At 40.3% G+C, this 19,978-nt stretch overlaps 1 protein-coding gene across 5 annotated transcripts in view; it reads right to left on the bottom strand.

The window, feature by feature from the left end:
- Window positions 1-521: 521 nt before the first annotated feature.
- KIT (KIT proto-oncogene, receptor tyrosine kinase) overlaps window positions 522-19,978 on the bottom strand; it is a 78,491-nt gene continuing 59,034 nt past the window's right edge. For 2 of the 5 annotated variants that reach the window (XM_019740182.2, XM_019740181.2), the window contains exons 8-21: window positions 16,089-16,203; window positions 14,248-14,429; window positions 12,764-12,870; window positions 12,539-12,665; window positions 12,165-12,269; window positions 11,963-12,073; window positions 10,593-10,743; window positions 8,654-8,742; window positions 7,999-8,126; window positions 6,805-6,927; window positions 4,524-4,635; window positions 4,312-4,411; window positions 3,861-3,966; window positions 522-2,722 (exon numbers count right to left, since the gene is read on the bottom strand). In XM_019740182.2, the coding sequence (XP_019595741.2) occupies window positions 2,594-2,722; window positions 3,861-3,966; window positions 4,312-4,411; window positions 4,524-4,635; window positions 6,805-6,927; window positions 7,999-8,126; window positions 8,654-8,742; window positions 10,593-10,743; window positions 11,963-12,073; window positions 12,165-12,269; window positions 12,539-12,665; window positions 12,764-12,870; window positions 14,248-14,429; window positions 16,089-16,203 (1,685 nt within the window). In that variant the 3' untranslated portion in view covers window positions 522-2,593. Of the gene's footprint in view, window positions 2,723-3,860; window positions 3,967-4,311; window positions 4,412-4,523; window positions 4,636-6,804; window positions 6,928-7,998; window positions 8,127-8,653; window positions 8,743-10,592; window positions 10,744-11,962; window positions 12,074-12,164; window positions 12,270-12,538; window positions 12,666-12,763; window positions 12,871-14,235; window positions 14,430-16,088; window positions 16,204-19,978 lie in introns of all 5 variants that reach the window. The other 3 variants (XM_019740180.2, XM_019740179.2, XM_019740183.2) reach the window with 2 other exon arrangements.

The raw sequence follows: 19,978 nt of genomic DNA on the forward strand, positions 1-19,978 counted from the left end.
GAGCTTGACCATCTCACAATGAAATAACCTCTCTTCAAAATCCAAGCCAACAAGAATACAAACCACTTTCTTGGGACTCCTCATGTCAACCTTGAAAACTACTTTACCGTTTTTGTTCATTTTTAGACAGTCTCTTTAAAGGAGAAAATATGCCAGTTACATTAGATCGAACCACATGAAACTGCTGCTATTGGGCCATTATTGTACCCACAAAAATGGTCATTTTGCACAAGTCAACCAAATAACAATCAAAGCAATATGTAGAATTCTCAAAATGTCTTCTACATTTATTTTTCAATTCAAATGAAGACCTCAAAGTTTAAGAATAAAATAAGAAAATACTGCACATACTAAGTTCTTAATCAATGTCTGTTGAATTTTCAAGCATATAAATCCTAGCAATCTGAGAGTCTTGCATGGGAGTTCTGCATACTAGGTACAAAACTTTCTAACACAAAGGTGGATGCACTTTAACACTTTAGAGTTTAATTTCACTGAAGTTGAAATAAACAAGAAATCCATTAGATTTATATATTTACATTTTTATTAGAATTCTTCAGAACTGTCAACAATTGGACAACATATCAGGAAAAAAAAACACATGGAACACCAACATTCTTTAAACTTGCACCGCTTACATATTTACACATAAAGTTACTGTATATATAAAAAATATTTTCAAGGACTCATGGGCTTGGGGATATTCAAAAGACATTATTGCTACATTTCAATATTTACAAAAAAAGCCAAAAAATAATTTCAAACATTAAGCCACTGCAAAGAAACATCTGATATAAAAAAAAAATTATAAAAATATAAACTTTCAAGAATATCCAAGACGAAACTCTCAGTGAAGTGCCCCCGAAGTACCTAGACACCTACAGTTAACAAGCACTTTCCTCACTATAACCGAAGTCAATGGAAACGCAAAGGAAATTTTCAGACAAAGTATGGCAAACAGCGACAATCTCTTACATTAACAACAAAACCTCAAAACAATTACCTTTGGGAAGGTGCGAGAGCTTAGAACTCCAGTGCAAATGGTTACTTCCAGATAAATGGCCACAGTTTTCTAAATATTGTCTAAGGGACCTAGGAGGGGAAAACCGTGAAGGCAGCAAACCTGAATCTTGCAAGACAACACACAAACCTTGCCATGTACACAGGGACCTCTTATATTAATACTTGGGCAGTGATGGGGGAAAAAAAATAGGTAAACTCTTAAAAATAATATCCAGGCTATAACCTAAAGGGTAAAATTTAAATATGTTTCAGTGGGAGAGTAGCATTAATAAGGTCTAAGGAACAGGTACAGTATGTTGAGTATAAATTAGAGAGTGCCGTAAGTGCTAGTGGATTGCAAATAAACAGATACTTAGGCACTCCGTTTCCTACATGCCTCTGTGTAAGCTTTTGGGAAGCTTCTCAGGACAGCTAGGTGAAGGGACATAGGCGCAATCTGATGATGAAAGCCAAGCTACTTCTTGGGCTCAGGGCAAGAATACCCCCCAAAATATCTGTCTACAAGCATACACACGCGCGTACACATACACACTTCTATAGATACTGGCCCGGCGTCCAGGACATGCCTGCAAAGGAGGCTGAGTCTAAAATTTATTTCCTGCTACAGAAGAATCCAAACTAAGACAGCACTGTTTACTCACTCCTGCCAGAGTCATGCAGTAAATCTTTTTCAAATGGCATCAAATCCATTCAGCACAATGCCATTCTGAAGCTAGGAGGCTTGTTCTAGACAATCTATAGAGCAAGTTCATCGGCTATAAAAGGAGGTTTTGGTTAACTTTGTGCTTCGCAATTATGTTTTCTTTTTTTTTTTAGAAAAAAGAAAAGCACTAACTGTGTCCTTCAAATTTGTCTGGCTCTTCATCTATTCCTACACACAGCAGACACGAGCCAGAGCTGCATCCATAAACGACAGCTCAGATACATGGACATGTACAATTAACAGATGAGTATATACAAATGCTGGCTGGGGAGGCCCTCTCTCAGGTCAGCTCCCTAACAGCAAACGCTGGTTAGAAAGCAGGTCAGTAGCACAAAGGCTCACGCACTGCAGTGGGTCTTCCTTCATGCTCAGAGAGCATTTCTTCATGGCCTACATCTCATTCCCAGCATGAAATACTAGATTTCTTAGGCCCAGATATTCATAGGCTTCTGACCTTTGTCCTAAATAATGTTCTATTTTCCACATCAAGGGCTTAGGTGGCAGCTTCTAATCGTTTTGCACTGTCATATCATTATGGGCGGTTACGAGGGCCAAAGGGGACGACCGCCATTTATTCAAATAAACTATCAACCGTACTTTGCAAACAGAAATTGGAGAAGCCTCAGAAAGAACTCAGGGCGTCTAAGTTCATCCCTTTCTCCAAGTCAGACTTTTTTTTCCCCGTTAATGGGAGCTACTCTGTTATTGGGAATATAGGCAGCTTGAACTCTGGCGAGCGGGTGGGAATACAGACGGAGTTCACTACCTTGGAGTGGGATGCAAGTCAAAACAAACAAAATAACCATAGAAACCGAAAGTATGGGGATCGTTCTGTTGGGGAGACCCCCACCAGACACGCGTTTTGCTTCAGACATCTTCATGTACAAGCAGGGGCTGGGTGGACGAAGCGCTGCTGCCCACGGAATTGATCCGCACCGAATGGTCCACCATGGTGCTGTCCTGGTTGGGGCTCCAGTTTGCTAAATTGGAATAAATCTGAGGGAAACAAGTCCACAGTCAATACACCAGCACCCACAATGAACAAACACAGTGACGAAGGGGCACAGCTGCAGCTTCAGAACCACAAGTCATGTGAGGAAGACTTTTAAAGAGAGAAGTTCTAAAGACCTTGGCAGCCCCAAACCAAATCATTTTGGAAAAAAAAAAAAAATGTGAGTTTTGTTTTACCCCTCATTTTCCCCAAGGTCTGATGATGTAAAAAGTGATGGCAAAAAAAAAAAAAAAAAAAAGTGTTTTTCTGCTGGGATACTTCTAGGAACATTCATTTATCTAATCTATTTAAAAGGGTTACAAATCTCAGTAGCCAACAACAATCCAACAGCCAATGTAATCTGCTGAGACATCGGTGGCCCTTCCACAGCTTTTCCATTGAGAATCGACACTTGGGTGGAAAATGCTGTTTAATTTGAAACACGCTTTGACACCCAGTAGAGCAAGCTTTAACCCAAAAGTATCAGTGGTATACACTTAGGAGAGAGAGCTCCAAGCACACAATCCAGGAAAAAAGCAGCTTAAAAAATCTAAGTCAAAGTAAGGATCACGACCTTCCCTAAAAGCAGAAGAAATAACAGATTCGGGTTTTGAATTCCCCCCTCCCCAAATCACTGGGAGGGCATCTCCCAACTTCAAACGGTTCTTCATTCTCTATGGCTTGTGGGCATGACAGCTATCTGCCATTTTCCGGCTATGCTTGTTTGAGCAGAAGGCTTATTTCACTGTAGTAACAAGCTGTCTTTTCTATGCTTTTATTCTAGTTCACATCATCCCAACCCTCCAAAGGCTGAATGGCCCTGACATGTGAGAGAGCGCCCTGCCGACCCCATGACCAGCATCTGGGGTGGGGGAGGAAACGTGGCGAATCCTTATGGAAACTTCTACGTCCCCACTTCTGAGTGTGAAGTCCTCCGCTCTTTCCCCTTCTCCTCTCACATCCTTCTCTGGCTCAAAACAGGGAGGTTAGACAAAAGGAACTTTCCTTTCCCACCCAAAGCCCAATTTGCAGCCTAAGCCAAGGAGAGAAACGGTGGGGAGGTCAGTCCTCACACCCAGACCTGAGGAGAAGACACACCTGGAATCAAGAGAAGGGACCCTATGCCTGGCAGACTGTACTCACATGGTTGGTGCTGTCTGAAATCTGCTTCTCAATAAGTTGCACGATCTGCTTGAATGTCGGCCTTTTTAGGGGATCAGCATCCCAGCAAGTCATCATTATATCGTACCTGCAAAACAAGGGCCGTGTTCCATTACTCCTCAATGGCCTTCACCTGTCTTCAGAGTGTGCCACACAATAATTTCAAAAATAATTCCAGGGGTGGGCAACTGGACATACTGAATGGCATGTGCATTAAATACTCTGAAATGCTGCTGAAATTAGATGGGTATTTGGTGACAAGCGATTATAAAAATAAACTACCAAAGTGACATTTGACCAGGATGTCCTAAAAAGAAACCAAGTGACATTTCAAATTGTGCTAGTTGAAAACCCTCAACATCTGGGTTTCCGTCTTTTAAAATAAAAATAAAAAGGGAACCATTCTCCGCAGGAAAAATGTCTTAGCCCTTACATGTCAGCAGGTGCGTGCTCAGGGCTCAGCATTCGGAAACCTTCCTTGATCATCTTGTAGAACTTAGAATCGACTGGCATTCCAGGGTAGGGGCTGCTTCCTGAGGCACAAACAGTGTGCAAATCAGTTTTAATCGTAAGCAAGCAGGGCACCTGATAAAACCTTAAGATGCCCTGAGTCTATTCAGGTGTCTTTAGCAAAGGTCATTTTACCTAAAGAGAACAGCTCCCATAGAAAAATCCCATAGGACCAGACATCACTTTCAAATGTGTATACACAGTTGAAAATGCTTTCAGGTGCCATCCACTTCACAGGTAGCCGAGCCTGTAATGGAAGCACAACAGATTCAGTGATGTTAATTAAGAAGATCCACACAACTGAACAGGAAATATTCCTAGAGACCTTACTCCTGCTGAGAGGCGGGGGTGAGGACTTGACTGCCATCTCACAAAGCCTTTTACAGTGGTACCTCGGTTTTTTAACGTAATCCGCTCCAGAAGACGGTCTGAGTTCTGAAATGTTCGAAAACCGAGGCATGGTTTCCCCATAGAAAATAATGCAAAATGGCTTAATCTGTTCCAGACCTTTAAAATCAACCCCTTAAACTGCAAATTTAGCATGAATTTTACTATCGAATGATACCATAGATCCATAAAATTTATGGCGTTCATAAACGTAATGTTTGTCAACGGAGACATTTGAAAGCCGAGGTACCACGGTATGTATTGTGACCTCAGATGACCCCAGCTACCTCTGAAATGGGCGGCTCACAAGTGCACTGTCCCCATTTTCAAGATAACAACATTGGATCAGTACAACATGGTCGTTAAAAGCACAGACGTCAGAGATAGACAGACATGGGTTCTAATCCTGGCTCTACCACTGGCCTTGTTAGTTATACTTGGGTGGAAAATGCTGTTTAATTTGAGTATCTCAAATGACTGTGATGTAAATTTGGGGGTGGTAACATTCTGTGTTCGTTTTCCTTGCTTTTAACTTGTCCCATAAATTCTCCTTACTCAGTAGCCTGGTCAAAATGACATCTGTGATTGGGTAGTTCAACAGACATGAGCTGGAGTTCACAATCTGGAAGCCTGGTGGGAACTGACCCACCCTTGTTATTTCCAACTAAGGTCACTAACCAATAACAAGCTATTAAGGAACTGCAGCATAACCACTGTCATGATTATTTATATTTCAAATAAGACATCTATAAGGAATTGTCAGAATACTAAGTGCCATATAAGTATTAGCCATCATGTGCCTGGCACTGTTCTAAGCATTTTATATAATTGATTTAATCTTCATAATAACTTTGTAAGGCAGCTGACAGTGTTATTCCCAAGAGGAGAAACATCAAGGTTCAGAGGTGTTGGGTAATACTTGCTAAATATTACATAGCCACTAAATGATGGAGCTAGATTTGAACTCGGTGAGACTGGGTCCAGCAGCCACTAGCTTTTTCCTTTTGGCACTATTCAGAGGCATGGATAATAACCTTACATTCTTCCATCCAGTAGTGCACCAGGATGGACAGAATGTGGTTTTATGAATACTCCTAATGATGAAATCTAGCCGCAGAGGAGAGTTATTAGAATCGCATGCTTTCATCAGGAGGTAAACCCTGCAACATTTCTACAAACCCAAGGCAACTACAGCCTAACAAGAGATGCCATAATGATGAAGGAGAAAATGTTACATCACAGGGGACACAGATACCTCCAGGAGTAAATCTGGACTGTAGAAATGCGTCTGGGAGAAATAGATGGAGAAAAATATATATACACAGGACTACATGGCTTCCCATATTAATGAGACACTGCTCTGGAAATCATGGACTCTGGTTTCAGCCTCTACTGACCTATGTCATCTGAGACAAACATCACTGAAATACACTGAGCCTTAGTTTCTCCAACTCTTAAAATGTGAAGACACTGCATTCTAATGTCAAGGGTTTGTTCTGACGACACAGTGAAAATTGGCAATGAAATAAAGCACTTTGAAATAAAATCACAGTTCTGTAAACCAACTATTACTTATGAACCTATTTAATAAGCTCTCTATTGATTATAAGATCCAATGTTCTATATACCTAATTGTGAACACTATCTTAGATTTTAATCTTTTTCACATGGCATATCAATCTCGAAATAAAAGTCTCCTGCTGTGACCTTCAGGTCCACATTTGTTTCACTGGAGCAAAATCGAGTTCATTGCTATTCTCAAGCTATAATGAAAATCAAGGCTATTTCTGTTCCTTTCACATGCCCCGTAATTACACAATTAGAATTAGGAATTCTATTATCGGAATGTTAGTTGTAGTAATGTTCAGCATACCACACAAATTTTGCTGAAGTACACTTAATTTGACTGCTGAAATGCATGATATCTCAAAGGTAGGGTTTGCATTATGAAAATCATTAAAAACAATTCTTATAAAAACTTGAAAATAAAATCCTTCACTGGACCATCAAGTAGAGAGTGCGTACTCACGTTTCCTTTGACCACATAATTAGAATCATTCTTGATGTCTCTGGCTAGACCAAAATCACAAATCTTTGTGATTCGACCATGAGTAAGGAGGATATTTCTGGCTGCCAAGTCTCTGTGAATACACTATTATGAGAGAGGGGGAGAAAATAAGGCCATTTAAATTTATTTTAAACTTTTAAAGGGGGGAAACTATGTTTAATACTAGAGTGCTGCTTATGTTACACAAACCCAATACTTTTGCTTTACATTTAAACTATTCGATGCACCAAAAATAAATATCGAAATTATGCCTTGAATGATGCTCAAAATTTGTGTTTCACATCGTTAGGACCATAATTACTATAATCACTTTCAAAACCAACTCGAATAAACACTTTTTTTTAATTCTTAGGACTGCTTTCATTCATAGGAAAATACATTAAAAATAGTCGTATCGTATTTTTTTTTTACAGCAAAAACTCATTTTGCATGCTTCTCTGTGAATGTCCTTTTATAGAGTTTCTAAAATGTCTTTGCAACTTCAATTTGGCATCTCCAAGAACAAAGGGAAGAGGCCCCTTTATTTCAGCCATTCTGTATCCTCTCTTAGTGTGGTAATTGTTTGGAAATGTCACCAATGACACTTATGGGTTGGATCTGTGACCTTATCCCTATTCTGTTTGTCCCATTTCCCAGGGAATTCCTCTCACTCTTCCCGAGACCATGCTCCTTGTTTTGGCTCCATCATTCTCTTCCCATCCCTACCCTTTTCCCAAATGTTTATTATTCTGTCTGATCCTCTATTCCCCCAACACTTCATAAACCATACATACAATTATTCGTAGTCTAACTTCAATAAAACCCAAATATATGTTTCACCAAGCACTGAAACTATGTGAGCCACCCTCTCCTTTGGCTGATAAATTATCTGTTTTCTAAGAGCAGTTCCTATATATCCTGAAAGCCAAAGGTTTAAATGAATTCATTCCATATAAAAAAATTCATAGAAAAAATTCATAGAGAGACTTGCATTTTAAAGCTTATAAATGAGAATAGAAATTCCAAAGAGACAGCAGTTGGAACATGAAGAAACTATATTTCCTCTGCTTTTGGTTACCACACTTCAAAATGACATTCTGCATTGTATCTATGGTTCTACATTGCTCCATTCAGAAGGGGGAAAAAAAGACTCTTCTGAGACTCACTCCCACTTACATTCTTCGAGGCGAGGAAGGCCATGCCCTTTGCCACCTGGTAAGAAAAGCTCAACAAGTCTTCCAGGTCTAGGGCCAACTCGTCATCTTCCATGATGGCAGGAGTCACATCCCTTTCTATGTATGAGCCTATGAGGAGGAGAAAGATTTTCTTAGCAATTAAACCCTTAAAGTGAGGAAAATAAACGACCGTGACAACAATAACACCAAAGGCTAGTAATGAACTGATGTAAACTTGCAGGCAAAGGACTTCCCCAAATGAACGTTGGCAACAGGCAGGTGTTGAATCACCAAGCTAAGATTCTCAATCCTGGACTAGATTACAAAATCTTTAAGGGAGAATGATGGCGGATTAATACAAAAATCTCCTCTTTTTTGATATGCAAAATATGTAATTGATATAGTTTGACAGGCAAAATACATATTTGATATGCATATGTTTTCATAGATGCAGGAAGAAGCTCAGCAACAATTACACATGCTGTAACCCCAAGTACCCTCTTGCAACTCATAACTGCCATTAACCACTACCGGCATTGCCACTGGACCCTTTTGTAAAGGACAACCCGTCACTACCAGGAATGGTGTCATATTCCATAGTGGTATGAGAAATCCTCTGTAAATAAAGTTGGTTTCATTACTTGAGAGGTACCCACCTATTCTCGCAGATCTCCTTTTGTCTGCCTTAGTTGGTACAACATAAGAAACTCCGGGTTTCATGTCCATGTACTCATTAGTACTGTCACTGTTGGGAGAGAGGAAACATCGATCAAATCACGATTGACTAAAATGGGAATTGGGTGAGTATCCATGGGGTAGACTCTATCTTCCCGTCCCTTTTTTAAATAGGCTGATTTTATTCGAAGAAAGTACTGCCAAGTTTGAATGAAGAAAATCTTATTCAGTAAGAGCTGAGTTTCTAACATTCAATATCAGGGTCCAATCCCTAGGAATTAGATGGCCTTTTTTGTGTTCCCATAGACAGAACTCAGGTTAAAAATTTCCCATTTCTTGACACCAGAAGTACAATGGGAAACAGCCAAAAGGTATTATCCCACACTACTTCAAACTCTCTAAATTATCCCTAAGAGACAAGATGAAAGGGACAAAGAACGAGAGCTTCTAAAATGTGTCAGGGGGGAGAAGACAGAGATCGTTAATATATAGCGACTGATGGAAGAAGGTTTAAAAAAAAAAAAAAAGTTTGGTTCAGATAAACACCAATAATTTGGATGATTTTCTGAACCATCTGGACCTCTTGAATCTGCAACATTTGGCTGGAGAGTCTTCAAGATTTCTAGTACTTCCTGCTTCTGATTAGCATAGAAACACCATGACAACAATCTCCTTCAGAGTGTGCGGATGGTTCCAATCCCATATGGGATCCCAAAGCACAAAGAACACCACACAAGAATGAACAATTTAGACCATTATTTCAGAAAGTTAAAAAATATATGTGGGGCCAAAAGCAAAGTGGCTCATTTATTCATATAAAGAACATACGCTCTGGAGAAACTAACGAACGATGGTTGGTCCTGTGTTTTACCACCGCTTGACACTACTCAAGTTTACAGGATTAAGAAAAATTTTAAAAGCTTCCCCTGGGGATTAAAACTTTAGCCAGAGGTACAGACAAGGGCTTTAAGAGGGAACTGCCCATCAGCAATATTTACTGAGGTTTCCTTGAAGGCCTGGAGTGAAGAGAAGTCTTGCCATCTCAAAATGTAGGGGATGTAGTGAATAAAAAGAAGAGGAAAACCTCACCACACACCTGCAGAAATATCAAGTATAAGGGGCTGGGCATGAGGAACATGATTTCTGTTGGGCTGGGTGAATCTAGGAACTCTTCTTTAGTGGTAGATCTTAACAGCATTTGGAAACAACAAGCAAGGCCATGGCAGAGAAAAATCCTACTCTGGTTGCAAACTATACTAATTCTCCTCAAAGGAACTTGAAACTCTTTACACATCATTTCAATCCTGAATGATACCAACGATGACGGAGAAGAAAATAAGGTGCAGAATTTCCTTAAATGGTGCTGCAGTAATTGTGCCTTTTTATAGCATAATGAGTTTTTTAAAGGGTAAGGTGTATAGAAATAATTCAGAGGTAGATGGTGAGAAACCTACAAGAAGAGTTGTGTTAAGGCTTTCTACCATTCTCTTAAAGGTTTTAAAGGAATTTACTGTGACCACTTGACAGGCTTTTGCATTTTCCCTACAAACAGCGTCTCACTGTAAAGATGCATATAGTACCAAGTTTCACAGTATAAATGGAATGGCACGCAAGAGCAGAACCATGACAACACAGGTATAGAGTTCATTCCGTTGAACAGAACAAAAGCTTAAGGAAAAAAAAAAATCAAAGATGCATTTAAAAATTCAGCCAAAAATCTAAGTTTAACACTACCTGAGTCTTTAAAAATACTGTTTGAACTTTCTAAACTGTTAATCACATTTAAATGATCTAATAATTCTGATTTTGCACCTCAAAATACCTCAGTTCATTTTTTTGAAAGAATCAGCCTTGATTGCAAATCCTTAGGACCCCGGAACTGCCTGTCAACAGCTGACTATTTATGTAAATCAGTCTTACCATGAAGTATCCTTTGAATGAAGAAGGTTCTTATAAAGGGCTGCTTCTGCATGATCTTCCTGCTTTGAGCAAATAAATGAATCACGTTTTCTCCTCAAAAAATTCAAAAGATCGCCATAGCAACAATATTCTGTAATGACCAGGGTGGGCCCTACAAGCATATATGAAAAGGTTAGAAAAAGGTGAGATTTAGAGACAATTCCTGTCTCCCATAAAAATCCCCAAGGGTGATCCCAGCTGTTAACATTCAGTTTCAAAGGATAAGCCTACTGAGTACCAATACAATCCTATCTATTAGCATTGCTTATCAAAAAGCAGCATTACATGGATAAAACTAAATAAGCAAGCCCCTTTTTACCTGAATTTTTGAGTGATTAGGGGCCAGGCGTGACTGCTGGTTACACTATTATCAAACTTCCTACATGAATAATTTGATTTACTTCTGCTTACATACATACCCTCTAGGGAACGTTATTGTGGAAATGATGGCACACCCTACGGTATAATAGGAAAACCAACCACATGGAACCACCAGCTGAGACAAGACTAGAGAGTGAGTGAAAACCCGAAATGATGGAGCATCACCTGTGTTTATGACAAGGTGTCACCTGTGTTCTGAGCATTACTACTCAACAATGGTTGTGGTGTAGATGCCTACAACTGCAGCTCCGAAGCTAACAGGCAACTAATTAACTTGGGCAGAAATTTCTCATGAACAATTCATGATGTGGTGAAGCGACATTTATGGGGACTGTTTTAAGAAATTACATAAAGTTGTCAACTTGACTGTGGAGCTCTCCAGATCTCAAGTTAACAGCTCCTTTCACACAGCTTTGTTCCTTCAGACCAAAATGCTTTGTGGAAACAGCACAGAAATCGTCGATGGGGAGGCTCGACTGCTACTTCAAAATTGGAGATTTATTTTTAACAAACATGAAGTGTTTGCCTCCTTTGGTGTATATTTGAGAGCTGGTGGGCTTAAAGTCCTATTTTGAATGGTGGTATACAAGTGATGATTAACCCTTTAGTGACTAAATATGATCCAGCAAAATATAAAGCTTGCAAGATAAAGTTTTCTAGACGAGATGAGACATTCTCGAGCGATTCCAGAAGTCAATGCTGTTGTTGTGACATATAGGACAATCACCAAGGTATGTCCTAGGCTGTCCCATCCCATGACGATAAAACTAAACTATACACTCATAAGAACAATAGTTTGAGGTGGGGGTCGGGGGGACTCTAGCAAGAGGTAACGATAACCTGGGTAAAAATCTTGCAAGCCGTCTGTAATCGAGCATTGTCAAAATCATATCAAAATCTCCCCTCTTGATAATTTGACATAATAAAAGGCAAGCTGGTCGTGGCATTACCTCCAACGGTGCATGCTCCGAGAAGATTCACAATATTCATATGATTACCAAGGTAACTCAAGACTTTGAGTTCAGACATTAGGGCTTCTCGTTCTGTTAAATGAGCACTTGCTAAAATTAAAAAACATCTTGTTTTAGAAAAAACAAACAAACAAACCCAGCAAACCGATGTTGAATGCATGCAGTAGTTGCAGAAACTTACGTTTGAGCATCTTCACAGCAACAGTCATGGCCGCATCCGACTTAATTAGGCCGTAAGCAGTGGCCTCGACAACTTTCCCGAAGGCGCCAGCACCCAAAGTTTTCCCTTTAGAAAGAAAGACAACAAAGTGATAGTGATGGGACCAAAGGACCATTTGTGTCATTTCAAAATCAACAAAGGAATTAAGGGCAAATCTGTCTAGGTACGTTTCCCTATAATGTGCTTTATGCCGATTCTATCAAAGGGGGTAACACTTCACAGAAAACACTTATTGCTACAGGTGGAATAAAACAAAGGAAGCTATTGGAGTTCTCTAAAATCATTGCTATGTGTACATGAAAAGGTTCTTCGGAAAGCCCCTGTTTCATACTGACCAAAACTCAGCCTGTTTCTGGGAAACTCCCACTTGTGATCATAAGGAAGTTGCGTTGGGTCTATGTAAACATAATTGTTTCCATTTATCTCCTCAACAACCTTCCATTGTACTTCATACATGGGTTTCTGGTGGAGGTAGAAAGGGAAAGATATATCATCTTTTAATGATCAATATTTCAACCATTAGAGCCGGCGCTCAGGGTAGAGAGCAAATAAACGGTTACCTGTAAATATTTGTAAGTGAGAATCATCACGATGATGCACATCATACCAGCTGCAATCACAAAACCAATCAGCAAAGGCGTGAACAGGGTGTGGGCGTGGATTTGTTCTAAAATGAAAGAGGAACGTGGAATCACAACCTGTCAGCAGGGTCAGCGCCTAACCACAATCACCTAACCCCAAACTCGCCCGCCGCCCATCTTACAGCCCACGGCAGGATTCAAAGCCATGTCCATCTCAGCCCCTTGCCTTGGTTATTATCTTACTCGTATTATTCAAAGGAATCTTTTAAAATAACTTTAAACCAGACTCCTATGGGAGAGAAGCTGAGATTTCGATAGCACAAGAATCATTTTATGCTGTTTGTCAATGAAAAGCAACCTCTGAATGAACTTTGTACTTCAACCAAATTCCTGACTTGGACAACTTTAAGAAGTTTCTTTTATGGATGGTTTCTATTTCTGTCTTTATGCTTTCCTGTATTTTCCAAATTTTCTACATTGAGCATGAATTTCTTCCACAACCGAGAAACACATTTTTAAAGTGCTCTTTTTATTGCCCTGTCTGAAAAAAAAAAAAAAAAATCTATGATGAACAATGTAAGAGTCTTCCCCTCATTACTCAAAAACTGAAAATATACCACTTTTTAGCACTCATCTTTGCCAACTCAGGAAAACAAAAACTGAGCCTTAAGAATGTAGGAGCCCAGTTTCTTTGTCTTCTGACTTTATACCAATTCATCAATGTGTCCACAGGATCATTTAACTTAGGAGAACTAGTCACTCATGAATCAAATTTTAAAGATGTTAAAGAAATAGCTCACTAACATGACTTCATAAAAAGCAGTGTTAACTTTCTGATATAACGTCTGGCTGTGTGTTAAAATAACTGATTTTAAATAACTGAAATTTTAAATGCAATTTAAATTTTTAAATTGTCCTAATTCTGTTTGTTTGGATATAAAGTAATATAGTCCCTTCCCGCCCGCGCCCCCCCCCCCCATTTTCCTTCTCTACTTACTCACTGATTTATTTACCTATCTATTTTAAGGAGGGCGCAGCTCACAGTGTCCCACGCAGGGATCGAACCGGCAACCCCAGTGCTACCAGCACCACACTCCAACCAACTGAGCTAACCAGCCACCCCATCTACCCTTTTTTTAATAGAAACAATTGGAAATACACAATTCATTTTATATATAAATACACAGACACACACACACACACACACACACACACATGCACATATACATACATATATGCACATACACATGCAAAATATATAGAGTACACGGTCAAAATTACTGCATACATTTTATTAACAAACTAGTACAGAATGAAACTTAGTGAGTTTGATGACAGTACAGTGCAATTACCAGAAATGATATGGCCAATGATGGAATGGACTTAAAATCATGATTGATATGGTAGCAGAGCCTAAACATCCCCTTAAATTGGATTAAAAAGAAATATACCTTTGCTGTTACCTTTAATTGCAAAGTTAAAAAAGGCAGAACTCTTGCCCACATCATTGTAAGCCCTACACTCAACCGTGCCATTGAACTTGAAAGAACTGTAATCGATGGAACTTTGAACCACTAGTTTTCCAAATGGCGACACAGATGAGTTTTGTATCTGCCTATCCACCGACGCAACAGGAACGGAACATCTAGGGGGAAAAGAACAACAGTCCAGACTTACTCCAGGAAAATTCCTCAAACAACCTGGGTTTAGCAAACTTTTCAAACTAAGTTAGGGGTTCATAATTGGAAATTTCATTTTACAACCAAGAGTGTCTGATGACAAATGAGCACTTCTGTGGCATAGTGAACAGGGAGAGCATTGTGGAAGAGAAGAAAGAGGGAGATGAGGTTTTCGAGTGAGATATGCGTTTGCTCCTGACTCAAACACCTATTCCGTTGACTTGTGACAAGCTACTTAAACTGTCCAAGGCTCAGTTCCTACAGCTGTAAAATTCGGATGGTAATACCCATCTTGGAGAGTTATTTATTACTTAGAAATTACTTAAGTATCCTGGCACACAGTAGACCTGATAAACTAATTGTGAAAGGGTGTCTGAAGGGTTGAAAAGGAAAAGCATGGAAGAGGAAAGCATTAAAGTCTCAACAAAGATGACCACAGGCAACCCCCAAAACCAGAGCAGGGAGGACGCTGTGACTCAGGTTCTATGGAAGGAGGGACAGATTGTCCCACCAGGTTGCACTCCAGGTGGCAAAGACCATGCAGAGCCAGACCCTGATGACCCCATTTTAAATGATCCTTGCCCCCCCCACCCCCACATATGGCTAGCAGTTTTCTATTCCTTATTGCTTTGGTTTCCTCCTTAGCACTCAATACCTGTCTATGCTAGTTGTTTATTTCATCTTTTCTCCATCTCCACCCATTAAAATATAAACTCACAAAGCTGGGACTCAGGTGTGTTCTGTTCACTAGACCAGTGTCTGGCATACAGTTGGCACTCCATAAACATTTGTTAAATGGTTGACTGTAAGTGTCGGAGCTGTTTCCACTGTGGGCATACGTTCCAGGGGTCTCCCTCCCTCCCTACTATTCCCAAAAGAAAACATTCCACTAAAACTCAGCTGAAAACAACCATCCTATGTAATCTCTTCCAACTTGTTGTGATAAAAAGGTCTATTCAATGAAAAATAAAATTTCTACTATTATCTTGACGAGTCCGTTGTGATGTTACACAGGGCTTTTAAAGCTTGAGCACAAAATACCATTTGATGGATAAAAAGAGCAATGTTGACCCCATTTTCATCTTCAGGTAATATAAAAGGACAATTTAAGGCTTAAGTGTGGATTCTGAGGGAGAGGAAGCACAATGCCAGGGGCTGGGCACCTAATCAAAACCATTTTAAAACACGTAGCTTACAGACTCCATATATATGTTGTAACTGCACCATCATTACTTTTTGGTAACTTGGCAATTAACTCCTGAGGTAATTTTTTTCATGATAACTACAGCCGCGTTTCCTACACACATTGCCTCCTGTGTATAGAATGGAAATCTAATTACTCTGTCCTGGAAAATTGCTTTATCTACCTGCGGGCTAGAAATTGCATGATAAATCCAAAAAGATAACCACCAAAATAGGGAAGTCATTCAGTAATCATTTTTCAGCAAACAAAATTAATGTCTACCAAGAAAAATATAGCAATTATGCCCTCTAAAAAGCCGATTGGCCGGAAAAAAAAAAAATCAAAACAAAGCTTTAAAAAAATCTGAAAACATATTTGAATTCAACTGAGTTGTTTTCCTTCCCTTCTGCATGTTAAGTGGTCCCGAGAATAATCATCTCACCTCTGCTCAATTCCTGGACAAAAATACCAATCTATTGTGGGCTCTGGGAATCCTGCAGCCACACATTGGAGCATGCCATTCATGAGCCTCTCACGAATCAGGATTTCTGGTTTTGCTGCAGGAAAAGAGAAGTGGCCACATGTGAGACTGCTGGAAAACCTCACCAAGATTCACTCGACTCTTTTAGAATCCCTACAAGGGCTGAAGACGACCCTAAGGGAATGTTATTCCTGGGGAGAATGTGAACCAGTGAGTGGGAGGTACAGGGAGGGAAAGTGAGGGTCAGGCCAGGAAAGGCTTTCACAGTCAGAGTTGCCCCACCCTGGTGCAAACGGTCCACCCTGCAAGTGGGGGGGGGGGGGTCTCCTGTTCCAGGGATGGCAGAAGCAGGGGTGCAGGACCACCTGGACAGATTTCTGCTTCCAGTGAGCAGGAATCTGAAAGACCACTTCTAATCAAGACACTAAGATTCCAAACTGTTTTAATGGTGGAAATTCTGTTGAAGGGATTCCTGACATCAGGATCCCAAGTTACTGTAGGGACTGGAATGGATGAAGTTAGGAGTAGTTACAGGAGAGGAGAAGCCCCTCACTGTCAGGAATTCCCTTTTGTTTGGAGCGGGGTGTGAAGGAGTGGTACAAAGAAATAGCTGACCTACTCTATTTACAGAAAAGCCAAAACGTAAGAGTATAATACAACGTGGGGTTTTAACTCCAAATTTTTATTTCAAATGCAAAATACAGAAAGCAAATTCGAAGAGAAAACCAGCCTGAGAGTTTTATTCATACATATATCTAAACCTGAGTATAATCACTGAAAAATCATTATCAGCAGGAATGCTCTAATTTGACATTCCTGTGTAACTACAATAATCAACGGATATTCAATCAAGTACACCCGAAAGCACAGCAAATTCTTGAGATTATCTCTAAAGTGGAAGGAAGATGAACTTATGCTCAGTGGTTCTATTAATAACAGATTTGAAGGGTTTGAACCCTTTGAGAACAAGTAAGCTAAACTAGACATCTGATGGCAAGGACAAGTAATGTCCCCCGGTGTCCTTCCTGTAGCATGGAGTGTCGTGCCTGACTACAGAACTCGGGAAGCCACGTGTGTGCAGACAGACCTGCACACCGGCTCAGACACGCCACAGTTTTCTGCCCTCCATCAAGTTTCCTCATGTAACAGGGAATAACAATAGTACCCATGTCATAGGGATGTTGTGACAATTAAATGAGATGGAGCACAAGACTGAGTCACAGAAATGAATGATACACTAAGAATGATGAACACAAATGAAGCAATGAATGTAATAATTATGGTTAATGATTCAGTTATTCTTTTCTATTCAGAGTACCCACCCTCCTTGGTTAATCAATGTGCTGCCAATTGAGTTTACTGCATTTGCCACTCTAAATATTCTCTTCCATGATCTCAAAATTGCTTCTTTAAGACAGTGTGAAATTGTGTGTTTTAATCTGATACATTGGGAATTTGACATTAATTATGTTGCAACTGATGGGAAAACTATATGGGGTGAGGAGGAAAGACTGACAGATCAAAAGCTTAGGAAGCTTATATCCTCAAAGGAAGGTAAGTAACACTGATCAAAATGACATCTTTGTAGAACAACCTCTCAGCACCTCACCTCCTTGCAGGCAAAATGGCTTGGCAGGGATCAGAGTGCCCACATGCATGGCACACCCACCTGTCACTCAACCTGGCCCTGCTGATGGGCTGGCCATTTGGCTACTACACACAAAGGAGTGACACTCCAAAGCAATCTCAAGGTAGGGGCATCCTTGAGAGTTTGGATCCAATGCCAACTTTCACAAATAGAGCAAGAAAACGAGCCATCATCTTGCGAAAGCATCCATCTGGCAAGTTTCATTTAATTATCATGGGCAACTGTGTGATCGGACTGGAAAGTAGGACATAACACAAAAAAACAGTGGAACTTTGGGAGAGTGCTATTGGCTGGCAACTGCAGGCGCCATACGGCAGGTCTCTTAACTCAATTCAAGGGTCACCTCCTTTTCCAAGCCATCCTCAACTCTCCCAAGCCAAGGTGGTTGACCTCTCCTCCCTATTTCCGAAGCGCTCACACAAAGACCTGGTCCGCCTCCTCCATCTGACTGTATTTTCTCAAGGCAGGAACCACACCTCACTGGTTGTACCTCTGACCCCTAACAGAACCTGACCTGTGGTGGAAACACAACTGTTGAATGATTAAATCCGCCTCACCCCCCACCCAAGGAACAAGTCCCCCAGATTCCAAAGGAATTTGATGAGAATCACAAGAAGGAAGCTGGAAGAACAGCCCAATGGTGACTTTCCCGTGTTGGGGCACGGTTGGCACTATTTTGCGATAGTGGGCCATAAGATAAGAAACCTACACATAAACCTGGCCGTGAATTTTTTTTTTAAATACTGAGAATAATGGTGATGGGAAGATCTACACATACACAGCAAAGATAACTGCACAGGACTCAAATGAGAATTGAGTTCATGAAACAGATTGCCTCACACCAACATTCCTTTTGTCACTCATTCTTCCTAAAGGCACATAAATTTTAGTGGAATCGACTCTATAGCAAAAACAGGGCTTAAAGGATACCTTCACGTGGTAATGATGGTTCTCTCTGGGTAACAGGGTTATGGACAGTATCTATTTCATTCTCCAAAGAAAGTCAAAACTTTTTTTAAAAAAAATTTTGTTCACGTTGAACATACAGCTAATAATGAACCTATAAAACATTTTTTAATTAAAAAAATTGGAACAGCTCAAAATTACATAATCAGTCACATTTAGCTTTGGTTACAAGTGCTCCATGATCCAAGCCTTCCAGCGTGACACCTGGTAGCGGTTATACAAGGGCCTGGACTGGCAAGGGGTGCGATCTGGCTGGCCTATTTGCTCCCATGTGCTGGTTAATTAGGCAGATTTTTCAGCTACTATCCCAGTCACAACGTGAGGTTAATGGAGCAGTTTTTGTCCTATTGGGCCAACCAAGTTCAGAGAGCCCTCAAACTTGTGTGTATTCGAAGCACTAAGAGGTTAAAATGCAGATTCCTGGGCCCCACCCCCAGAGATGTAGCAAACTGAGGATCTGACCCAGCAAGGCATTTTTTTTTTAAATACCTTCAAGGAATGCTGACCAGGCTGAGACTAGGGTGAGACAAGAAAAGCACTTAGGGTGCAGAATTTAAGAAGGCACTCACCCTCAAGGTCTTGCAAATACAGGGCTGGCACCGTAAGTGAGCACCTCCTTAAATTTTACACCCTGAGCGTCTCTCTTTGCTCACCCTAATCCCAGCCCTGTCCCTCATGTTGGTGATGAGAGATCTCATTCTGAAAAGGCTGTTACATGAGTACAGTTTGGGCTGTATATGGCGAGTTGCACTACAAAAATGTTTAATGCATAAAGAATGAGCTACGTATACATCTGATTCCTAAAAATGAAAATCTGAGCTTCTCTGCATTTTGTTAAGTGCCTCACAGCACTGTGTGAGGCATTAAATCTACATTTTGCTTTTAAAGAGACATAACCCTCCACAATTCTTCAGGTTAAAACTGAGCTATGGTTTCTTAGCTATTCCGCAATCATGAGAATACCAAATGAAACATTCCTTAATTCCTCCCAAGTTGGAGGTTTAGATAAGCCTGAGAGGTGTATAAGTTACATATTTCCTGAGAAGATAAAAATAGTCCCTTTCTCCTTTCAAAGCATTATGGCTCGGAGTCATCCTGGGGTCTCCAACAACACTGATTAGCTTGTAGGCAGATTTCAGAGTGCTTATAATTCTACTGAAAATGTATTGCTCAGGCAATTAAAAGTCCAAACCATTTGCTGATTTACCCCCCAGATATGTGATCTTGAAAAACATTC

Source organism: Rhinolophus sinicus, linkage group LG02 (genome assembly GCF_036562045.2).
Source record: "Rhinolophus sinicus isolate RSC01 linkage group LG02, ASM3656204v1, whole genome shotgun sequence".
NCBI lineage: Eukaryota > Metazoa > Chordata > Mammalia > Chiroptera > Rhinolophidae > Rhinolophus > Rhinolophus sinicus.